At 48.9% G+C, this 24430-nt stretch overlaps 2 protein-coding genes across 2 annotated transcripts; one reads left to right on the top strand and one right to left on the bottom strand.

Moving 5' to 3' along the window:
* On the top strand, positions 1–22276 carry TRIM54 (tripartite motif containing 54). Its single transcript, XM_059188790.1, has 9 exons — positions 1–523; positions 17410–17582; positions 17799–17970; positions 19753–19848; positions 20462–20695; positions 20962–20984; positions 21096–21220; positions 21352–21444; positions 21779–22276. The coding sequence occupies exons 1-9, from the start codon at positions 356–358 to the stop codon at positions 21793–21795; spliced, it is 1101 nt and encodes a 366-aa protein (XP_059044773.1). The 5' UTR covers positions 1–355; the 3' UTR covers positions 21796–22276.
* UCN (urocortin) lies at positions 22271–24212 on the bottom strand. Its single transcript, XM_059188791.1, has 2 exons — positions 23077–24212; positions 22271–22822 (listed from the first exon to the last, which is right to left on the bottom strand). The coding sequence occupies exon 2, from the start codon at positions 22807–22809 to the stop codon at positions 22429–22431; it is 381 nt and encodes a 126-aa protein (XP_059044774.1). The 5' UTR covers positions 22810–22822; positions 23077–24212; the 3' UTR covers positions 22271–22428.
* Between the last annotated feature and the right edge of the window lie 218 nt (positions 24213–24430).

The following is a 24430-nucleotide window of genomic DNA, read 5'->3' as shown; positions in this document are numbered from 1 at the left end:
AGTGCTGCCCATAGAGTGAACAAGAGTTACTTGGAGAACAAAAGGAGGAATTTGGGGGGACAAGAGTCATTCAGGGAGGGAGGGACAGAGAAAGCTCGCTTGCTTACATGTGCCTGGCTGGGGTACAGAGCAAAGAGTAGATAAAGACAGAGCAGTGTCTGACAACCGCCATCTGAGGACGAGGGGCATTGTTGGAGGAAGGGACAGGAGAGCAAGCAGAGCTATTTCAAGAGCGAGCAGTAGAAGGGAACATAAGAACCCACGGACTGTCTAAAGTCAACGAGGAAGGGTCCAGAGGCAGTCAGGGAAGGCCAGGACTGGGGCCAAGGCCAGGGCAGGCACGATCACTGAGGGGATGAACTTCACAGTGGGTTTCAAGCCGCTGCTAGGGGATGCACACAGCATGGACAACCTGGAGAAGCAGCTCATCTGCCCCATCTGCCTGGAGATGTTCTCCAAACCGGTGGTGATCCTGCCCTGCCAGCACAACCTATGCCGCAAGTGTGCCAACGACGTCTTCCAGGTGGGCCGGGCCCAGGAGGCGGAGACCCCAGAAGCTGGTGGGCAGGGCCCTCCACGCGGTGGGTGGTGGCTGTCCTGGGGTCCCAGGAGATCCCAAAGTAAGCATGAGTCAGCAGCTGCTCTGCAGGCTGGCAAGGACAGGTGACGTGCGCGGGGACCATAGCTGGAAGGCCAGTGTCCACAGGGGAGAGAAGACCCCCATAGGAACTAGAGCCCGGGAGGGAGGTGATCCCGCACCAGGCTGTGTGGTGATCTGCGCTGGACTCGGCATTCCAGTTTGGAGTTTCGGGTTTTGAGGACGATACGGGAGACTTGGAGAAAATACCAAGAAGATAAACATGACAAAATGATCCCTGTGAGCAAAGTCCATGATGGGACGGTTTGTGTTGGAGGCAAAGCTCAGCACGTCCATCTTTGGGGGGCAGAGTTAGACGGTGGGCAGGAGAGCGCGACTTCTCGCCAACTGAAGTTCACACCTGTGCCCCATTCTGCATCGGGTCAGTAGAGGGGCCTGCTGGTTCAAGAGGACTGTGGTCACTTACGTAGAGAGGAGGCAGAGAAATGCAACTCGCTTTGGTTGATGTGAGCCTGTGGGGCAAAGCACAGCTAATCACATTCACAGATGTTGTTTTAGCTCCTGGTTTCAGAAGGAAATGCAGCATATACCAGAATGGTTCATCAGTGGGTTTTCTTGCTTGTCCTGTGCCCCTGGAACGAAGATCAGAGAGAGTAAGGGGAGAAGTGCACGCTCACATGTGTGCACACGCGCTCGCATACGCACACCTTGCTAGTGAAGTAAAATCCCGGAATAGACCAAAGCTGGCCAGTTTGGTAGGCACGGCCGTGATAACGATGCCACGAACGCGTATTCTTCAACTGTATCAGACTTCAGGAGGAAACGTATTGAACACAAATGAATTTTAACTTAACTAAGAAAATGCGTGCGCGCGTGCTCTATCTCTCTCTTTTTGTGGGGGGATTCCTTGGGGCAGCATGTTTGGGAAAAAATTAATGCACTAGCTAAGTCAGGCTGTCCCAGAGTGGTGCTCTGTGACTACACTTTTCTGTCTGCCATCTTCCTGTTGAGGTCTATTCCCATCTCCTATTTTTTTTTTTAACATTTTTTAAAGATTTTATTTATTTGGTAGAGAGAGTGCAAGTGAGAGAGCACAAGCAGGGGGAGCAGCAGAGGCAGAGGGAGAAGCAGACTCCCCGCTAAGCAGGGAGCCCTACCTGGGACTCAATCCCAAGATCCTGGGATCATGACTTGAGTCAAAGGCAGGTGCTTAACCAACTGAGCCACCCAGGCGCCCCTCCTCTGTCTCCTCTTCTTCTAAATGTCTAAGCCTGCCATTACATTGTTTGGCTCCAGAATATCTCAGAGCCTGTGGTTTTCTCTCTCTGGGAAGGGCTGACTGCTCTCTCTGCTCATTCTGGACATCAAGTCACGTGCTAGAGCCCTCTCCTTGCCCACCATCTTAGTTTCCCCCTGTGCTAAGTGCCTTTCTGAACGTCCTTTAAGCTGACGTGCCCAGGAGGGAATGGCAACAAGATTTTGCCAGCCCTTCTCATGAATTTGCAGTGAAGCGTCCTTCCATTAGCTCTTGAAATACATGAAAGCAAAGAGAAGTTTTGAAAGTGAAGATAATATGTCCTATTTTTAAAAATGACCAGAATATTAAAGTACAAGGCGCGTAGTATCTCCAGATGGTCCCAGGGACAGGTTCTCTATGTGCAGGCTAGAGGATGTTTAAGGGGCCTCACCGTTTTGGTTCCTTGAAGCTCTGAAATACTGATTGGACCCCGAGAGACCTGGGACTGACCCAAACCTTATGCATAATATTTAGGAAACAACAGGATTCCCAGAGCTTTGAGATGGTTCTCTGGATCTGGACTGATGTGTCTCTTCTATTTTCTTATTTTTTTTTAAGATTTTATTTATTTATTTGACACAGGGAGAGAGAGAGCGAGCAAGCATACACAAGTAGGCAGAGAGGCAGGCAGAGGGAGAGGGAGAAGCAAGCTCTCTGCCGAGCAGGGAGCCTGACTCGGGGCTCGATCCCAGGACCCTGGGATCATAACCTGAGCCAAAGGCAGATGCTCAACCAGCTGAGCCAGCCAGGTGCCCAATGATGAGTCTCTTATAAAAGTGCAGAGCGCCCTGCCCCCTCCCCAAGGAGAAGAGTGAACAGCTCATTTCCTCGCTCTGCTTTATTTGGGGCAGCCTGGTGGGAGGCTGACCCAGTTCTTTGGCTGCACTTATGTATATACATCTCAGTAGATCTCCCTCTGAAAGATGAACATATTTAGTTTTTTCGCACATTGCCTCCACATTTTGACAACTGTAGGCATAATCAGATTGTCTGTTTTCTAAGTATGGGAACAAGAATAGGACTTTTGGTAACTCTATCTTAAAACCACTTAGGAAGAGTACCCTGAGAACATTGCCTAGAAAGTTAATAGAACTTATAAAACTTAAACCAGTGTCACACACACGCACGCGCGCGCGCACACACACACATACACACACATTAAAAAAAAATAGTATGGGAGTTTATATCATGACAAGTGACCACCTCAGGCCCTCATTTCGCTTCTCCAAATGGAGGCGGCCATTTCCAACTTTCTTGGGCATCCTTCCAGAGATTCTCCACAGATGGGTACGTATGTGTGTGTGTGTGTTTCAGCTACACTCATGGTCCTACATCTGCCTTTGCTCACTCACTCTCTCTTGGCAGTTGTTCCATCTCCACACATTGAGATCTGTGCCTTCGTTTTAAAATGGCTGCGTAGGGGCGCCTGGCTGGCTCGATCAGTTAAGCATCCGACTCTTGCTTTTGGCTCTGGTCGTGATCTCAGGGCCGTGAGATCGAAACTCAGGGCGGAGCTGAGCCCGGAGCCTGCTTGGGATTCTCCGTCTCCCCTTCCCTCTCCTTCCCCCTTCTGTCTCTCCCAGCCCCTCCCCCATTTTCAGCTCTAAATAAGTAGATAAAATGGGGACATAATGTTCCATTGTTATGACTGGACCGCAGCCTATTTAAATCAGTCCTCTGAAACATTTAGATGGTGTCCAGTGTTTTGCTGTCCTAAAAACTGCTGTGATGGACAACAAGCAAGAATTTTAGGGAGTTGTGGAATCCCTCTCTGGCTTTGGCAGAGCATGTGACTCTTGATCTCAGGGTTGTGAGTTCAAGCTCCACATTGGGTGCAGAGATTACTTAAAAATTTAAAAAAAATTTTTTTAAATAAAAGAATTTTAGGGATGCCTGGGTGGCTCAGTGGGTTAAAGCTTCTGCCTTCAGCTCAGGTCATGATCCCAGGGTCTAGGATCCAGCCCCACATCAGGCTCTCTGCTCAGTGGGGAGCCTGCTTCCTCATCTCTCTCTCTGCCTGCCCCTCTGTCTACCTGTGACCTCTCTGTCAAATAAATAAATGAAATCTTAAAAAATAAAATAATTTCAGAGAACTGTGATTTTATAACATCAGGTTAATTGCCCAGGAAGCAAACTGGAAAATGTTTAATTGAACATTTAATTGAAAATGTTGAACAGCATTAAGGGTTTGGAAGAAAGTCATCCAGAATCCTACCTCCCCCAACACAGTGATTTTCACGTTTGTATATTACTTTCAAGCCCCACTGGCCATACACATCTTTACATAGTTGCCGTCACAATTTAACTAGGTTTCTTTAGAATCCTAATACCTCTCTCTCTCTCACTCTGAATTTAAAGAGAAAGACACCGAAATACCACATTAACCTCCTCTAATTTCTCCCTCCCTATTTCTCCACACTTGCACCCACTCAGCTAACCAAGCACTTTGACGAGGGGAAAGCTGTTGGTGTGGGAATTTGACACAAACATCTTCCCATGCGCTTCTGTATTTGTAAACTCTATTCAGTCCTAAACTTCCTTAAGCCAGCCTTCAGTTTATTTTTATACCTGCCCCCACTTCACTGTGGGCACTTGTTTATGGGCTGCAGCCTGTTGTGATTTAACAGACAACCAGAAGGCCTTGGAAGAAGGTGGTTGGGGAACAGCTTTTCTGGAAGGTGTCCTTCTAGGGAGAGATGTACAGATATGGGAATCTGAAGAAAAGGGCCGCCTTCTCTAATAAAGGGTGTCCTGGGAAAGAGATGCCCTCTGTTTCTCTCCACCCTGAAATCTCGTTTCTTATCCATTCACTGTGAGGACCTGTGGTCCTCGGGAGAGCCTGCCTCCTTCACCACTTCCACTGCTGCTGAGGACACCCGGACCTCCCCAGCTCAACAGTGGCGTGGAGGGGAGGGGTCTCCTTTATGAGAAATTGGTTCAGTGCAAGTTTGTGAATATCATTTACCTTGCAGCAGGGTTAGGGATTTTGCTCACTTGACGGAAGAAACTTGTTTAGCGGAAAACAAGAAACCTAGACCACGACTGGTTCTTGGGTTCTAGTCCCTAATCTAGTCCTTTCTTGCCACATGATATCAGGTTATTTTACCTCTTCAAGCCTGTTTACACATGTATAGATTAAAAGGATGCTTTAAGCTCATCTTTAACACCCTTGTAATTCTAACAATCTGATTTCACAAATTCAAGAAAACTTATATGGATTTCTTTTTTTTTCTCCCCCTAAGTTTGTTTGTTTGTTTATAGCAATCTCTACACCCAACATGGGGCTTGAGCCCACAACCCTGAGATGGAGAGTTGCCTGCTCTTCCGACTGAGCCAGCCAGGCACCCTTGGATTTCCATTTTTTAAGCATTTTCTATTTGGTTACCGGTGTCCTGACTTGACTCACTCCTCTGCTCTTCCATCTTCCTTCCAGCCAACCCCTTGTGCTAGGCTGGGTTCTGTCAGGCAGAGCTAGTCCTCCACTCAGAATCCCTCTCCCAAGCTTTTAACGACATCTAAATTCTTCCAAGGCTCTTCAACATTTCTGCAAATCTCTGGTCTTCTGTTACCATTTTCCCATGGTTTCTCCAATATATTCTGAAGGTCTGCATGGTCCACTACTCGTCATTGGCCAGGTCATCATTTTGGAGGAGATAGCTTTCAAAAACTCCTCTTGAACTCATAGAGCCTCTTCCCAGATGGAACATTTCTAGTAGGTGCTATGGAATATTACAAAAAAAGAAAGAAAGAAAGAAAGAAAGAAAGAAAGAAAGAAAGAAAGAAAGAAAGAAAGAAAGAAAGAAAGAGGAAGCGCCATACAGTCTAAAAGACAGGTCAAGGCATGTATGCCACACAGAAGCCTTAAACATAGCCTAGAATTAAATTCCATTTATTTTCTCCATTCCATTTTATCCTCCACAGTGAAGAAGGAGCAGTTATTTCAGGGCCTGTAGTTCTGTGTGCTCTTATACTTTTAGGGTTGTTAACAACCCTTTGTGCATTGTTGTCTTGTTTACAGAGAACCTTCACATGCGTGAGTCCATTTGAGTTAGGGTGGAGGTGATTCCCGGTGGAACAGGACACAGGTTCTAGACACACAAAGAGACAGAGCGGGGACTTTAATCTAGGTCTTCCGTTTCCTAGAGTGATGGAATTTCCTTTACACATCACCTCATTGGCATGTGAAATTTTGCCGCATGGGGCTGGCTTTCTTGTAAAAATGTAAGATCTCAGGAAAGAAGAAAGACATTTCTGTGTATAACAGAGCCCATCAGTTTTTTTTTTTTTTTTTTTTTAGTTAGTTAGTTTTTTTTTTTTTTTTAAGTACAAGTCTTTTGCCATATGCCTCTACACAACTGTTTACAAAAGCTTATATCTTAAAGAAGATATCAACTCAAAGATGCATTATATGGGGCGCCTGGGTGGCTCAGTAGGTTAAAGCCTCTGCCTTGGGCTCAGGTCATGATCTCAGGGTCTTGGGATCTAGCCCCACATCGGGCTCTCTGCTCAGCGGGGAGCCTGCTTCCTCCTTTCTCTCTTTGCCTGCTGCTCTGCCTACTTGTGATCTCTGTCTGTTAAATAAATAAATAAAATCTTTTTTAAAAAGGATGCATTATATACAGTGTAGTTTCATCAGGCTAAGAGCAGGTCTATCCCCTGTATTTCCACACAGCCATCTGCAAAAGCTTGCTTTTTTTTTTTTTTTTTTTTTTTTTTTTAGGTTTTTATTTTAATTCCAGTTGGTTAACATACAGTGTTATTTCTTGGTCTTGAAATAGAAAGATAAACAGAAGCAGAAGATGGGATTTTGCTAACTGAATATTAGTCAGCTGAGAGATCTTTTTAGTCCGATGTAGAGATGGTCAGCTCTGGAGCAGTAGTAAGCAGGTTGCCATCTACACCTTAGCGTGCAACTGAGACTGTGTAGGACTTACAATCAGGGCAGGAAGTTCTCCTTTTGGACCGTGGACCCCTTTGTCAGGTTGTAAAGCCTGTGGATCCTAAGGGCGATGTCTGTGGTTTATGTAAGAAAAATGTTTCTAGGGCGCCTGGGTGGCTTAGTGGGTTAAAGCCTCTGCCTTTAGCTCAGATCATGATCCCAGGGTCCTGGGATCGAGCCCCACATTGGGCTGTCTGCTCAGCAGGAAGCCTGCTTCCTTCTCTCTCTCTCTCTCTCTGCCTGCCTCTCTGCCTACATGTGATCTCTGTCAAATAAATAAAATCTTAAAAAAAAAAAGAAAAATGTTTTTAACTGCATTAAAATACATTTTATTACGAAGAGACTGGATCCCACTAGAACACAGCATGCATTCTCATACATTCTCAGCAGAGCTGATGTTGCCCCAAGGATATCTGCCATATTAGAATATTTTTATTGTGATTTTATTTTTAAATTTTTATTTAGTTTTTGCTTTCAGGTAAAACTCCCCCCACCCAGCTGTCCTGAGATAAAACTGACAAAAATTATACATATTTAAGTCATGCACATGATGATTTGAGATTGTGAACCGATCACACCAAGCAAGCGAGTTAAAACATCCATCACCTCACGTGGTTACCCCTGTGTGGTCTACTGCTCTCCTAGCAATCACCAAGTAGGCAATACAGTGTGACTAACTCCAGTCCCCATGCTGTACATCAGGGCCCCAGAATGCATTCATCTCAGAATGGAAAACTTGTTCCCTCTGATCAGTATCTCATCATTCCCCCCCAACCCCACCCCCTGGAAACCCCCTTTCTACTCTCTGCCTCTAGGAGTTTCATTTTTGTAGATTTTTTTGGTACTAAAATTTAATGGGGGAGGGGTTGATATGAGGGGGGAAAATGTCTTACAAGTTTCCTGGAAGGAGCAGTAATGAAAAAAAGCTTGAGAAACACTGGAGTATAATTACCAGAGTAATTAGAACATGTTTGATAGAGTAATGTATGTGCTCCTGATTACCACATTAAATCATGAGCTCAAAATGTGGGCTTGAGGGGTGCCTGGGTGGCTCAGTGGGCACTGCCTTCGGCTCAGGTCATGATCTCAGGGTCCTGGGATCGAGCCCCACGTCCGGCTCTCTGCTCATTGGGGAGTCTGCTTCTCTCTGCCTCTCTGCCTGCTTGTGATCTCTCTGTCAAATAAATTTTTAAAAAATCTTAAAAAAAAAAAGTGGGCTTGAAGTAGTTTAGAGGTAGTGATAAGCATAAATTATTTTTGGGTATTTGAGCAACAGCAATAATGAGATGTGAACTGCTCGTGATTTCTGTGGGCAACCAAGTACCACTACAACTGCTGTGGTTTGTTGCCTACATTTATAACTGAGGGAAATGCCCAATTTCTGCTAGAGCTTAGTGAAAATCAAGGTGTGATTTTTTTTTTTTTTTCTCATCTGGTTCCATAGAATTTTTGACAAGGCTCTTTCGGGGCTGTGGTCTCCAGCTAAATACTCCTGCATTACAGGTCCCATCATCTTCCCAAGTATCCAGGTTTGACTTTCTCCTCTGCCCACAACCCACCCACATCCAAGTGAATGGTCAGCTTACTGATTCTGCCTCTGGCATCCCTAGTCTTTTTTTAAAGATTTTATTTATTTGAGAGAGAGAGAGAGAGCACAAAGCAGGGAGAGGGTCAGAGGGAGAAGCAGACTCCCTGCTGAGCAGAGAGCCTGACCTGGGGCTTGATCTTGGGACTCTGGGATCATGACCCAAGCTGAAGACAGATGCCCAACCCACTGAGCCACCAAGGCATCCCTGGCATCCTTAGTTTTTCCAAGATCACTGCCACTGCCTGAGGATGGGCCCATTACTTGTTTTGACTATGGCACTTGCTTCCTAGTTATCTGTGCCTTAACCTCTCCCCATCTATCCAAATTACCTCTCTTAGATTAATATTCACTCTTATTTTCTCTCCTAGTTCAGAAAACATGTCTACGAAATTAAGTTCAGATCCTTACCCTTGAATTTAAAGCCCTCTATGATTTTGCCACAATTTTTAAAAAATAAAATTTAAAAGGGGCGCATGGGTGGCTCCGTCAGTTACGCATCCAACTCCTGCTTTTGCCTCCAGTCATGATCTCATGGGTCATGAGATTAAGCCCTGCATTGGGCTCTGAGCTCAGTGGGGTGTCTCCTTGAGGAATTTCTCCCCATACCCTTCCCCCCACTCCCTCTCTCTCTAAAATAAATAAATCTTCTAAAATTAATTCATTAAACTCAAAAGTCTTTCACTTAAAAAACCCACCTTTCTAGCTTCCCCCCACCCCATACCTCCCCTGTGTGTAACTTAAAATCTTAGTCTCTCTGTTCTCCTTAAACTCTTTCCTACCTGTCTGCCACCCTATCTTCAAATGGCATCTTCTTAAACGTTCCCTCCCTTGAACCAACATAGTTTGTTACATTTCTTCTAGTGGTTTACCTTCTTGGTTTTTATGGCACTCTAGCGCCCCCTTTCCTTTCATGTCAGAACTGAGCATTGCATTTTTTAGAAAGATTTTATTTACTTATGAGAGAGAGAGAGAGAGAGAGAGAGAGAGAGAGAGAGAGAGAAAGGAGTGAGTGTGAGCAGAGGAAAGAGCAGAGAGGGAGTGGTTGAGAGAAAATCCCGAGCCGGCTCCTCACTGAGCACCCTGCCCGACGCAGGGGCTCCATCTCACGACCCTGAGCGTATGACCCGAGCTGAAACCAAGAGTCAGATGCTCAAACCACTGAGCCACCCAGGTGCCCCTGAACATTGCATTTTAAAAATATTTTATTTTTTTCTTAAGCAGGCTCCACACCTGACCTGGATCTCAAATTCACAACCCAAGATCAAGAGTTGTATGCTCCACACACTGAGCCAGCCGGTGTCCCACATTTTTTAGAAGTAAAAAAATTTTTTCAAACCCCAAAGTCCTTGTACAAAAATTAGAAATTATAAAAAAAGAAAAAGAAAAAGGAATAACTCACAATTCTATCCTTTGATGACAATTATTGAAAAAACATTTAACTTTTAAAAAATGCATTTTAAAAGTAATTCAGGGTCTATAGAGGGAAATTTGGGAAATGTAGATGAATATAAAGAAGAAAGTTTTAAAATCGCCTGGGAATCCCATCACCCATTTCAAAATTGGGATCCTACTGTCTATGTAGATTTACATCCTGCTTTTTTCATCTAAAATCATAACATGAATATCTCCCCATGTTACAAAGAACTCTGTTAAGAAAGGTAATAGCATAATAACTCTGGTATAGCTCATTTAATTGCTCTTCTACTGGGGCACCTGGGTGACTCAGTGGGTTAAGCCTCTGCCTTTGGCTCAGGTCCTGGGATCAAGCCCCTCATTGGGCTCTCTGCTCAGTGGGGAGCCTGCTTCCCCCCATCTCTCTGCCTTTCTCTCTGCTTACTTGTGATCTCTCTCGCGCTCTCTCTATTAAATAAATAAATAAAACATTTTTATTTTTATTTTTTTTTTTTTAGATTTTATTTATTTATTTGACAGAGAGAAATCACAAGTAGATGGAGAGGCAGGCAGAGAGAGAGAGGGAAGCAGGCTCCCTGCTGAGCAGAGAGCCCGATGCGGGCCTCGATCCCAGGACCCTGAGATCATGACCTGAGCCGAAGGCAGCGGCTTAACCCACTGAGCCACCCAGGCGCCCAATAAAATATTTTTAAAGTTGCTCTTTTACTGTCACATAACCAGTATGTTTCCTATATGAAAAAACTATTGTTTATTTTGATTATACAGGTATATTATGATAATACAGGTATATAAAATTCAAGCCTCATAGATAATACAAGTGATAGAATGAATAAATCCATCCAAACACACTAGGACTATTTCAGAGATGGGATTTCAGAAACTACTTCTATGAGACAAGAAGAGGGCTCTAGGGACAGCTGTGGGAGGCACAGACACAGATAAGTAAGACCCTGGATCACGGAGTTAAAGAGAGGGAGTTGATGGCCTCTGTGGTGTGAGGGCGGAGGTTGTTATAAAATTCCTTTGCCATCTCACAGGCAAATCAACATTGGTCAGGGTATCTGAAATTCTTACCATATTTTATCCATCAAGGCTCATGGCTCACAAAACATCAGGACCAAGTGCTAAGTACAGATCCATCTTTTTAGATCTGAGGAGTCTGGGACCCTGAGAGAAATTGCCTTCCTAAGGTTGTAAATGCCAAATCCAAAATCAGATCTTCAGATCATTGTTGCTTTCCCTATATTGTGCCACATTAAATGCCTTCTGTTAAAATATAGAAATGTTACCAAGAAGGGGTAACAATTGTATCCACATATCCAGTACAGACGACTTTCTCAAAATAACCGCCAGCATTTGAAAAAAATTTGGGACATGAGACAGACAAGTTTTGAGTGAGGAAGGAATCAGGAAAGGGTTAGAGCAACTCCCCGGTCTTCATTCTCTTTTCACCTTCCTGATTTTTGCCATAGCTATGTACCACCTGTGCCATGGTTGATTATTTCGATTTAAAATGACTCACTTTTAGGGGCGACTGAATGGCTCAGTCAGTTAAGCAGTTAAACGTCTGCCTTCAACTCAGGTCATGATCCTAGGGTCCTGGGATAGAGTCCTGCATCCGGCTCCCTGCTCGGGGGAAGCCTGCTTCTCCCTCTCCCTCTACCCCTCCCCTCTGCTTGTGCTCACTCTCTCTCCACCAAATAAATAAATAACATCTTACGTGATCATTCTATCTTCGTTCTAAATGACAAAATTCTTGAAAAATCACTATGTAGGCTGGTTATTTTTTCTAATATGCACAAAATAAACATAGAAATTTTCAATGTCCATTTGCATACCACCTAAAATCTCCATGCCTGTCATCAGTATGTACACCACACTTGGAGAAACACCGAGCTAGCTCATGGGTAACACAGAGACAGCCTCTAAGCAACATGAGTGTGCCAAGAGTTAAGGAGCCTTAACTCCAGGGACGCCTGGGTGGCTCAGTTGGTTAAGCAGCTGCCTTCGGCTCAGGTCATGATCCCAGCGTCCTGGGATCGAGTCCCACATTGGGCTCCTTGCTCCACGGGGAGCCTGCTTCTCCCTCTGACTCTGCCTTCCACTCTGTCTGCCTGTGCTCGCTTTCGCTCGCGCTCTCTGACAAATAAATAAATAAAATCTTTAAAAAAAAAAAAAAAAAGGAGCCTTAACTCCAAACCACATCAGTGTGGAGGACTGTCTAGCGACCAATGTGGGGTTTGGAGTTGGGCGGGGGAGACATTGCTGAGGCAATCACAGGAAGGGGGGGTGTGCCCAGGAGGGTAAGAGGAAAGCCAGCCAGCCAGCCACCCCAGGGAGGATCCTGCAGGAGGAACTGAGCTTTGAAAGAAGAAGGAAACTGTGGAACACATGGATGGCTGGGAAATCTAGGGTGGGCTGTGGTACCCAATCCAGGGAGCTGCCCTAGAGCCGCAGGCAAACCGCAAAAAGGCCACGGGTGCGACCCCTCCCCACCACCTGCCAGTGAGCTCGCCAGCTCCCCAGAAAGGTGCTCTTCAAACAAAGGATTTAGGTTGGACTGCCTGATATGGACTGTCTCCCAGAGACAATCCCAAGAGAATGGCAGTGATTAGCTAATGGGATGAGCTACTAAAATGTCTTTATGGTGTGGGGAAGTGGTGAGGGAGTAGCGTGCTTCCTGGTCCATCCGCCTTGGCCCAGACATCCCAGCAAGTCCTGATTGCTTTCTTTTTTTTTTAACTTCCTCTTAGGGGCACTTGGATGGCTCAGTCAAGCGCCCGACACGGTTTTGGCTCAAGTCGTGATCCCATGGGGTCGTGGGATTGAGTCCCAGATAGGGCTTGGCATTCAGCAAAGGTCTACTTGGGGATTTTTTTTCTTTCTGTCCCTCCCCACCACTCTCTGTCTCTCTCTCTCATAAATAAATAAATAAATAAATAAATAAATAAATATTTTTTTAAAAAAACACTTTTTTTTTATATTATGGTAATACATACTATAAATTTATCATCTTAACTATTCTTTTTTTAAGATTCTAATTATTTGACAGAAAGAGACACAGAGAGAGAGGGAACACAAGGAGGGGGAGTGGAAGAGGGAGAAGCAGGCTTCTGGCGGAGCAGGGAGCCCAATGCGGGGCTTGATCCCAGGACCCTGGAATCATGACCTGAGCTGAAGGTAGACAATGACTGAGCCACCCAGGCGCCCCTCATCTTAACTGTTCTTGAGTGTGTAATTCAGTGGGATTAACTATATCCACATTGTTGTATTACCATATCCAGAACCTCTCATCATTCCAAACTGAAACTCTGTACCAATTAAAATACTAACTTCACACTCCCCTGCTCCCCAGTCCCTGGCAACCACCATTCTGCTTTTTATCTCTATGAATTTGACTCTTTTAGGTACCTCATATGAGAGGGATCATGCAATATTTGTCCTTCTGTGACAGGCTGATTTCACCTAGCACAATGTCCTCAAGGTTGACCCACACTGCAGCATGTGGTCCTGATTACTTTTGTCCTGTTACTTTCCATCACAATCTAGGTGACTGTCAATGTCACACACTTTACTTCCTACTGTTGTGTAAAATGTGAATTTTGTTTTTATATTGCTAACATATTTTACATGATTTCTTTTTGTTTTAAGATTTTTATTTATTTATTTGATAGACGGAATTCACAAGTAGGCAGAGAGGCAGGCAGAGAGAGAGGAAGGGAAGCAGGCTACCTGCTGAGCAGAGAGCCCGATGTGGGGCTCGAACCCAGGACCCCGGGATCATGACCTGATGATGACCTGAGCCGAAGGCAGAGGCTTTAGCCCACTGAGCCACCCAGGCGCCCCTTACATGATTTCTTAATTCTGCCAGTTCACTTTTCTTGTCCAGCTTTGATCACTTATATCTCTTCTTTTTCTTCAAAAATGTTTTTATTTATTTATTTGACAGAAAGAGAGAGCTATCACAAGTAGGGGGAGAGGCAGGCAGAGAGAGAGGGGGAAGCAGGCTCCCTGCTTGGCTTGTATCTTCTGTTGGATCCTTTCTGCTTATGTTTCCTCTTTGAACAGGGGTAGTTCTGAAGCTGAGGGTGAATTCTTTACTCAACCCTCTGTTTACCTTGGCTTTCTTCCACTGTCCACCCAAATGTAAGCCGGCTGGCTGGATGTTATCATTGGTTTGCAATCTCTGTTTGGTCCTTTGGCTTCTGTGGCAATCAGAGGGGTATGACCTGGATTAGTAGGCGACTGAGGGTTTCAATTTGGTTATGTTGCTGCAGAATATTTTTCCACACAGAATCTGAGGAATTCTCTTTCCTGGGGGCATGTGGAGATCCATGGGAGGAAGTCTTCCTAAGATGGGAGCAGAGGGGTGGGAGAGGGAGAAGCAGGCTTCCTTTCCTTTTCACATTCTGGTTGCAAGCTGGGCCCTTATATTGCTTCATGGGATTTTGGTTTGGATGGGTCAGATTTTATCTCTGCTCCCATAACATCAACCCGCAGTTGCACAGCTGACTTCTACATTGTTGTTTCTTTCCTTTGTGAAGGGTTGGTGTTTGGCCTTACTAAAATCTGTTTTACCTGAGAGTCGGAGAGGTGAATATTAGCTCTGGGCATCACTCTTCAGGTGGCCTCAATTTTATTGCCTCTGACAATGTAGTATATTGATTTTTAGGATGGACTCGGGTCAGAGTGCCCGAGTTCAAATATTGGTTCTGCCACCTATTAGCTGATAACCATGACCGATTTATTTAACATCTCTGGGCTACAATTTCCTATCTTAGAAATGGGGCTAATAGTAGTACCTATTTCATAAGGTTGATAAGAGGTTTAAATGAGTTAATATAAATAAAAGGACTTAGGGCAAAACCTGGTATGAAGTATGTGACCAGTTAGCCACTGTCCCTAAGTGGGGGGGCAGGTAAATGCTCATCTCCTGCACCATATTTATAAGAAATTCTTGAGAGTTAAATTCAGTAACGTCTGAGAAGTCCATAGCGTGGTGCTTGGCACATAATAGGCCCTCGGAACATGAGCTGAATGTTAAATATTGAGTATAGAGGAAGGAGGGGCAGTGCAGAGGAAGAGGGGGGAGAGAGGCCCCTCAGAAGTTTGTGCTTTGGGCTAAGACTTCAGAATATTGTCCCCTTTCCATCCATTCAAACATTCACTGAGTACATTTATATGCTAGCCACCAACACATCAAAGAGAAGCCAAATATCTCCAGGAACTTGCAGCCTTAGAGCTCTCCCAACAGCTCCTTACCCATTTGGATTCTAAATAATAAAAGGTAATTGCATTAAGTAAGCAAAAGCCCCGTGATCTTATACTTTAACCCACTGCCTAAAGAGAATGTTCCAGCACAGGGGTCAAGTTTCCTGCCTTGGCTATACCTCTTGCTTTTAAAGTTTCAAACAAGACTGTGGACTTGGACGCTTGTATGTATTCTGGGTGCTGTCGTACACAGATGGGGCCCTCTAGCTGGGGTCCAGCTTAAGAATTTGGAGAATTCTTGGGGCACCGGGGTGGCTCAGTGGGTTAAAGCCTCTGCCTTCGGCTCAGGTCATGATTCTGGGGTCCTGGGATCGAGCCCCGCATCGGGCTCTCTGCTCCGCAGGGACCCTACTTCCTCCTCTCTCTCTGCCTGCCTCTCTGTCTACTTGTGATCTCTGTCTGTCAAATAAATAAATAAAATATTAAAAAAAAAAAGAATTTGGAGAATTCCATCGAACTCAACTGTAGGAAATACATCTAAATTTGCAAAGTCACAGGTAGACTGTTCTCCCCATTAGTCTCTATGAGTTTATGGTCTTCCAGCCAGTTAGGACTAAGTTCTGCTGTAAATGACAGAAAACCCCAAATAGCAAAGACTTAAGGGAGGTTAAAACATTTTTTTTCTCTTAGGTGGAAGTATAGGCCAGCAGTCCAGGACTGCCTCATCTGAGACTCACTCCTTTTATCTTGCTGCCATTCTCATCATGTGACCACCTCCTCGCTCAATATGGCTGCTTCAACTTGAGCCACTCCATTTTCGTTCTAGCCAGCAGGAAGGAGAAAAGAGGAGGGGCTGTCCCTCCATTGAACATATTTGCTAGAGGGGCACCTGGGTGGCTCAGTGGGTTGAAGCCTCTGCCTTCAGCTCAGGTCATGATCCCAGAGTCCTGGGATGGAGCCCCGCATCGGGCTCTCTGCTCAGCTCTCTCTCTCTCTCTCTCTGCCTGCCTTTCTGCCTACTTGTGATCTCTGTCTGTCAAATAAATAAATAAAATCTTTTTAAAAATACTTGCTAGAAATGGCACAAAACTTTGCTATCTATATCCCAGTGGCCAGAATGCAGTCACCTGGTCACACCCAGCTAGAAGGGACACTTGGACACACAATCTTTATTCCGTGTGCTTAACAATTCAGAGGCTCTCTTACCGAAGAAGACAAGGTAGACATCGAAGGACAAGCGGTCTCTGCGTTCTCTTCTGCTGTCCACAGGTTGACTCTTCTGTCTTCTCTGAAGACCAGCCTTCCTGTTCACACTCTCTGACCCCTTGGGTTTCACAAGTCCAAGGGCACTGAGTGACAGCTCTTGGCCCAGTTCCATGGGTCTTTTTCCCGTTTCAAAGTTGCACACTATCTAGCCACCTCCGCCTCTGTGTCTCAATTCCAAATTCCTGGAGAGGACATTTGATTGGTTCTGCTTGGGTCAGGGGATCGCCTCCTCAACTCTGAGCCATTCATCTGTGGCCTGGGCCATGGCAGGGCTCTCCCTTTCAGGATGGGATGAAGCAAGTTCTCCTAAGAGATGTAAGTGATGAACATCTCTTGTAAGCCCTCCTCCTGGGTTTACTCTTATCCTAACACCCAGCCTGCTGGATGTAGATGTCACTTTGCTCGGTTTGCTCGTCCATAGGGCAGGGATGCACATATTCATACCTTATCCCCAGAGCCTTGCAATTACCTGGCACACTCAATATTTGTTGTAGAAGGAATATTCTAATCTCATCCTTAATTTTGCAGACATTGAATGTGTGCTCAAATTTACGTATTAGAACAGTGTTGGGGCAGCCCAAGAATGCAGGTCTCCTGACTCCCAGTCTCTGGGGATGGTTTCTTAGAATAACCTAGCATGGTGTCATGTGTGTTATTGTTCACCACTTATCTCAGTTTCCCTGCCAAGGGCTCCAGAGAATCTACCCTCAGATGTGGGCCATGCAAGCCCCAAGAGGAACTGGCTGCACCACAGAGAGCCTATTTTCAACCTTAGCCTTCCCGTCAACACCAGTGTCTTCCCACACCTGCAAGCTGGGCCCCATTGGAGAAATCCCATCCCGACTGGGCCCTGACCAAAGTTAGGCTCTGGACGCAGGGATGCTTAAGGAGTAATGAAGCAAAAGTGGGAAAGACGATCTCCATGGCCACCCGCCTGAGCTGCTCTCAGAGGAGGAGGGCTCCACTGTAGGGAAGAGCTGATGCCTCCGCATTCTGCCATTCTACACCTCCGCCCTCATGACCTTTCCCCCTGCCTCCTCTTCCCTGGGTCCTCATGCCTCACCGTTTCTGTTCTCTCATGTTACTTGTCCCTACAGGCCTCGAACCCTCTATGGCAGTCCCGGGGCTCCACCACGGTGTCTTCGGGGGGCCGTTTCCGCTGCCCATCTTGCAGGCATGAGGTTGTCCTGGACAGACATGGTGTCTATGGCCTGCAGCGAAACCTGCTAGTGGAGAACATCATCGACATTTACAAGCAGGAGTCTTCCCGGTGAGCTATCAGGACCTCTTGTCCCTCTAAGGAGCAGAGCCTGGGACACAGCTGGGAAGCCCATCAGTCAAGGGGAAGGGCTGAAAAAAATCAGCCTGCCTCTTTAGAGATCAGAGGATGGGATCCTGGGCAGCCCCACACTTGTGGAACCCCCCCCCCCCACTTCCCTCCAGCCTGGCCCCTGACCCTTCTGCCATCCTGCCCGCTCCCCTCCAGGCCACTGCACTCCAAGGCTGAGCAGCACCTCATGTGCGAGGAACACGAAGAGGAGAAGATCAATATCTACTGCCTGAGCTGTGAGGTGCCCACCTGCTCCCTCTGTAAGGTCTTCGGCGCCCACAAGGACTGCGAGGTGGCCCCACTGCCCACCATTTACAAACGCCAGAAGGTACCAAACAGCCGGGGGAGCAGGCATGGTGGGGCTGGGAACAGTGAACAGGGTCTCCAACTTCAGCCTCTCACTCCACTTGGCTTTAAGGCTGGCAGATCAGGGCTACAGTCCCGGCTCTGTGCATGACTCAGTGTGACTGTAGGTAAGTCACTTGACCTCCCTAGCCCTGACTTTCCTCCCTTGTAAAATGGGGACAAGGGTGCCAAGTTCCAAAGTTGTTTTAAGTATACAATTAGGTAATGGATACCAGAAACTTCGGTTTGGTGGCCTAGATACTCTCCAGGCCCTCTCACCACCACACAACTACATTTGACATAAAACAACTTAAAAATTATATCAGTGGGGCGCCTGGGTGGCTCAGTCAGTTGAGTGTCTGGCTCTTGATTTTGGCTCCAGTTGTGATCCCAGGGCTGTGAGATCGAACTGCGCATCGGGGTCCATGCTCAGCGCTGAGTCTGCTTGAGATCTTCTCCCTCTGCCCCTCCCCCTGCTCACCCTCTTGCTCTCTCTCTCTCATAAATTACATAAATCTATTTTTAATATTTTATTTATTTATTTGACAGAGAAAGATCACAAGTAGGCAGAGAGGCAGGCAGAGAGACAGAGAGACAGAGAGAGAGAAGCAGGCTCCCCGCTAAGCAAAGAGCCCAATGTGGGGTTTGATCCCAGAACCCTGAAATCATGATCTGAGCCGAAGGCAACGGCTTAACCCACCGAGCCACCCAGGCGCCCCTACATAAATCTTTTCTAAAAATAAAATAAAAATTATATCAAAGGGCAAAAGCTGGCAGTATTCCTGAACTAGAGAGATGAGACTATGCTTCCAGACCCCTGAGAGGTGGACACCTGACCTGAAGATTCCCACAAACCCGGTTTAAGCTGGGACCTCAGGAACGAAGGCAGTCAGACGTGAGGCCTGGCTTTTGACAAAAGTGAATGCTGAATCTGCCTAGAGGAAAACCCCCTCAATTCAGGCCCTTGGGTTTTCCTTAGATTTAGAACAACAAAATATTAATTCAAAAATGAGGGTACAGAAAGAAGTATAACCCATGAGTAAAGTCGGTGGAAACAAAAAATACAGATTAAACCCCTGAGGGATTCGGATATCAGAATTATTAAAAAATTGAGAGTCCTTGTATATAAAATGTTTTCTGAAAAAGATGGAATAAAACCCCAGCGATAACAGATTACCAAACATGCAGATTTAACAAAGAACCAAATAGAGCTTTTAAAAACAAAAGCGTGGTTGTTGACATAAAACACTGAAAGGGTGAATTAAACGACAGATTCCTCTGAAGAGAGAACTAGCGAACAGGAAAGGGGGCCTGAGAAAGCAGCCTCGGATGCAGCACTGGGAACTGAGAAGGATGAACACACACATCACCTCAGAATCACAGAATGAGAAAACAGAGAGAATAGAGAAGAGGCAATAGTATCCTAACAAATTATTACGAAGAATCTTTCCAGATTGATGGAAGGCATGAATCTACAGATGAAGCATTTAGTCCCAGGCCTGGCATTTGGTGGATATTTGGCAAATGTCTATTCCTTTCTCAATTGGTGGTGGAAGGCTCTCCTCTTTCCACCCCCTTCCAGAATCCATAAACGTGCTTCCACACTTCTTGGATGGCTCCAAGCCATCTAGATCTCTGGGATGGCTGCTCTGATGGTGGGGCGGCAGGACAGTCCTCTCCCAGGTGGCTCTGGCTGGGATGGGAGGGTACAGCTGTAGACAGCGTCCTCCAGCTCTAAGGGATGGCCTGTGTGTGTGTGTGGCAGAGCGAGCTCAGTGATGGCATCGCAATGCTGGTGGCAGGCAACGACCGCGTGCAAGCAGTGATCACGCAGATGGAGGAAGTGTGTCAGACCATTGAGGTGAGCCTGGGAGGGGATGGAGGGGACATTTCTGTGTTCCTGGGGGGGGGGGGGTGAATCCCAAGTAGTGGGGTAGTTAGCCAGCCTGCAAGGTTTGAATCCCAGCTGTGCCCCATGGCTAGCTCTGTGGCTTTGGTCCACTTACTTCACTTCTCTGTGCTTTGTTGATAATGAGAATGCTATGACGACTACCTCACTGGATATTTTTGAGAGTTAAATGAGATAATACAAGTAAAAACTAGGGCCAGAGATACCCCTGAAGTCCTTTAAAATCTTATATTTGCTAAAGAGAGAAAATCTTTAAAATGTTCACAGGGGGGAAAATTCTAACTACATTTAGTGACAGATGGTAACTAGACTTGTTATCATTTCACAGTATATACAAATACGGACTCATGACACGGCACACCTGATACTAATATAATGTTAAAAGTCAGTTATATCTCAATTTTTAAAAATCTTGTAGTTGTTACTGCAAAGACCTGGGAATGTTTGGCCACTGTGTGTGGGGAACTCTTCTTCTTGGCTGTCTGGGGCGTCCCTAAATGGGGAGTGGGACAAGTGGGTGAGTGCTCTTCCCGCTGGAGGTCTCATCCTTGCTCCCCCCATTCAGGACAACAGCCGGAGGCAAAAGCAGTTGCTCAACCAGAGGTTCGAGGCCCTCTGTTCGGTACTGGAGGAGCGCAAGGCAGAGCTGCTGCAGGCGCTGGCCCGCGAGCAGGAGGAGAAGCTGCTGCGAGTCCGGGGCCTCATCCGCCAGTATGGAGACCACCTGGAAGCTTCCTCCAAGCTCGTGGAGTCCGCCATCCAGTCCATGGAGGAGCCGCAGATGGCGCTGTACCTCCAGGTGGGCCCTGGCGGAGGGAGGCAGGCTGCAGAGCGGTTGCGGGGGGCGGGGGAGGGGGTCTTGGCACATGGAGGGCTGGGCTCCGGCCTCCTCTCTGGTCCCCACTTGCCCCACAGCCCGGGGCAGGTCCCCCCGCCTGAGTCCGTTTTCTCCTCCACGAACCGGGATATGCATCCCTGCCCGCCCCGCAGCACTGCGGGCACCAGAAAGGGACTTTGCCAGCACTTGGCACGGTGCTTACGCTCACCCTCCTTTCTTCCTTGCAGCAGGCCAAGGAGCTGATCAATAAGTGAGTAGGCGGAGCGGCAATGGCAGGGAAGGGGCTGCCTGGGCTCCGCCGCCACGCGGAGGGGGGTGAGGGGACTGGGGCCGGTCCCCCTGAGCGGCTGCCGTGCCGCAGGGTCGGGGCGATGTCGAAAGTGGAGCTGGCGGGACGGCCCGAGCCGGGCTACGAGAGCATGGAGCAGTTCACCGTGAGCGTGGAGCACGTGGCCGAAATGCTGAGGACCATCGACTTCCAGCCGGGTGAGGGCGTGAGGATGGGAGGGGGCGGCGGGCCGCGGGGACGGGGCGGCCGGAGCAGACGCCGGGGCCTGGGCTGCGTCACGGACCGGAGCGGCAGGGACCCCACCTCACGGGGCCTTCCTTGGGGCTAGGCGCTTCCGGGGAGGACGAGGATGAGGAAGTGGCACTGGACGGGGACGAGGGCGGCGCGGGGCCGGAGGAAGAGCGGCCGGAGGGGCCAGAAGGTGAGTGTGTCCCGAGGGGCCTGGCGGGGCTGGCCCTACGCTCCGGCTCCCCATCCCCCCAACTCAACCTCCTCCGTGACGCCTTCCTGCGGCCCCAGGAGTCGCTGGTGGCCTCCTCTCTTTTAGTGCCGCCCTGCCCCCGGCAGGAGGGGCGCCCCCTAGCGCGCGTGCAGAAGTACGCTCTTTCCCACCAGCCTTTCCCCTTGGGCTCTGGGAGACCCTGCTGGGTGGAGCGGTAGAGGAGAAAGCCAGGTGGCTGGGGAAAAGGGCGGAGTCGGGGTGCGGAGCTGCCTTGTTCCTTTGGGGCGCCCGCCCACTGAGCTTTCTTTCCCAGGCACAGGCGGGCACTGACCCCTAGGTCCCGGCGCTGGGGTCGCCGACGACCTGCGCAGAGACCGCTGCGCCACTCAGCTCGGCGCCCCGCCGCGGGGGAGGGGCTCAATAAAGGGCTAATGCGTCCAGACCCGCGGCTCCTTTCACTGCTCACTCTCCGCCTCAGCTTCAGAGGCGACCCCATCACCATCCTGCCCTTCTCCGGATCTGGGACCATTTGAGGGGCGGAAGTGGAATGACCCCCGTGGGGCATCCCCTTGATATCAAGCACGGGTTCGCGAGCCCGGTGCCAAGGGAAGAGGGTCGGGGTGGTGCGGCGGCACCAGGACTTTGAGTTCCTGGGGTTCGATAGGGACACAGGACGCCGGCTGCAAGCCATTCTGCCGAAGCCCTCGGGCAGCCTCCGGTCCCCTCCCGCCGGCCTCGGAGGCCGCACTTTTCCTCGGGCTCCCACCCTGCTGTGCTTCCCCGCACCCCACATCCGAGGCCAAAGGCTCTTCAGCACTTTTATTAAAAATTGGTGACGCACGGAGTGCTCCGGGCATCCCTGGGCCGCTTTAGCCCGCGGGACTGGGTCCGTTCCAGCCGCGCGCACGCGGCCCGGGGGTGGGGAACAGGGGTCGAGGTTCTCGTGGCTGCAGACCCCGCTGATCACTTGCCCACCGACTCGAATATGATGCGGTTCTGCTCAGCGCGCTCCCGCTGGCTCTGTGTCCGCGCCAGCTCCAGCAGGGTCCGTAGCAGGTGGAAGGTGAGATCAATGGACAGCGGAGGGTCGTCCCGTCTCGGCCGCTCCCCCGCGGTCCGGGATCCCCACGGGCCCGGCCCCGAGCGGCGCGGGAAGCGCTCCGCCAGCAGCAAGAGCAGCGCGCGGGCCCCGCCGTCCTGGTTTCGCGCCCCGGGGCTCCAGCGCAGACTCGGGTCCCGGACTCCGGCCGCCGCCGCCTCCGGGCTCCACTGGCTGCTCCCTGGGCGCAGCTGTGCCAGGAGTAGCAGCGCCACCAGCAGCGCCGCGCGTCCCCCCTGCTTCATGGTGCCGCCGACCCTGGACACACAGAGGCAGCGCAGGGTAAGGCGCACGCGGGGGAGTCGCAGGTGGCACCACTCCCCTTCCAGCGCGCATCCAAGCTCCCCTGCCGCGCCCCTGCGGTTGCGGGCTGGTACCCACAACCTTCCCTCCAGCCCCAGCGGCTGCCCAGCCCGGTCCTCCCTCTCTCCCCTTGGGCGAATCGGGGTGGGTGAGCTGAGCGCCAAGTCCTGACGCTGAGGGAGTCAGGGCGGATGCTCAGAGCCACTCACAGGTTGCCGGAGAGTGTCTGCCTGCTGCGGGATGGGGCTCCAGTCTCCGTCCCTCCAGTCTCCGTCCCTCGGGTGGGCTGAGGGCACCGCGGGGAACCCGGGGTCTGTCCCGGGACCTCCGCCAGCCTTATATAGCTCCAGGACAGCTCCGACTGACGTCAGCGAGAAACATGCACTGATTGTAGAAGCAATGACAGTCGCAGCCTCAAGTCTGGTCGCTCGCTAGATCCGGAGGAGTGCACCTCACAACCCCAGACTCTGGGTCCAGGGGTCAGCACTGCAAGTGAGCCCCGCCTTAAGATGGCAAGAAGCCCCTGGGGCATAACCTTGCTCTGGGAGCCACGAGGCCCTTTTTTTACCTGCTAACAACAGCCAGCAGGGACTAGGGCCAGTCCCCAGATCAGAGCAGTCAAGTGCCTGGTCTTCTGTGGCACAAAGAGAGGCTGGACTTCATGGCTGTCGGTGGCAACACCCCCCCGCCCCTCCGCTGTTGGCCTCTAGAAGGGGCCAGAGGCATTGGGAGAAGGTTGCATTGCTCTAACCTAGTCCCTAATGCCTAGTCCCCACTATCAGTTTGGCAAACTAAGGCACTCAGGAGCACAGCTGGCTCCTGGCTCCCACTTTGGTACCATCTCTGACCCCAGATGCAGCCCCACTGCCAGGATGCATGTGGTCTTATGCCAGCCCTGTGGTACAAATTCTAGGCCAGACTGATCGAGGCACCATTAGAGAGCCTCTGGCCTCTGGGTGCTTTCAGACTACAAAAGACAGGTCCATCTGCTTCAGAGTTTGCCCCCAAGCGGCATTTTCGCCAAGTTAGTTTTTCTTCTGGGAATCACAGCAGCAGTATTACTGTTCCTTTGACCTTCAGTTAAGATCACTTGGTGGGAAGTAAGGGAACCTGCCTTCATCTCTTCACACTGCTATACCAAAACTACTCTCAACTCCATATCTTATAAACAGCAAAATTTATTTCTCACACAGTTCTAGAAGCTGGGAGGTCCAAGCCTATGGCGCTGACAGATGTGCTATCAGGAGAGAAGCAGCTGGCTAACTTTCATAGCGAGCACCTTCTCGCTGTGTCCCCCTACAGTGGGAGGGGTGAGAGACCTGTCTGGGCTGCTTTAAAAAGGCACGAATCCGGGCGCCTGGGTGGCTCAGTGGGTTAAGCCACTACCTTCAGCTCAGGTCATGATCTCAGGGTCCTGGGGTCGAGTCCCACATCAGGCTCTCTGCTCAGCAGGGGGCCTGCTTCCCTTCCTCTCTCTCTGCCTGCCTCTCTGCCTGCTTGTGATCTCTCTCTGTCAAATAAATAAATAAAATCTTAAAAAAAAAAAAAAAAGGCACAAATCCC

The sequence above is a fragment of the Mustela lutreola genome, chromosome 9 (genome assembly GCF_030435805.1).
Source record: "Mustela lutreola isolate mMusLut2 chromosome 9, mMusLut2.pri, whole genome shotgun sequence".
NCBI lineage: Eukaryota > Metazoa > Chordata > Mammalia > Carnivora > Mustelidae > Mustela > Mustela lutreola.
This window is presented reverse-complemented; position numbering and strand designations above follow the sequence as displayed.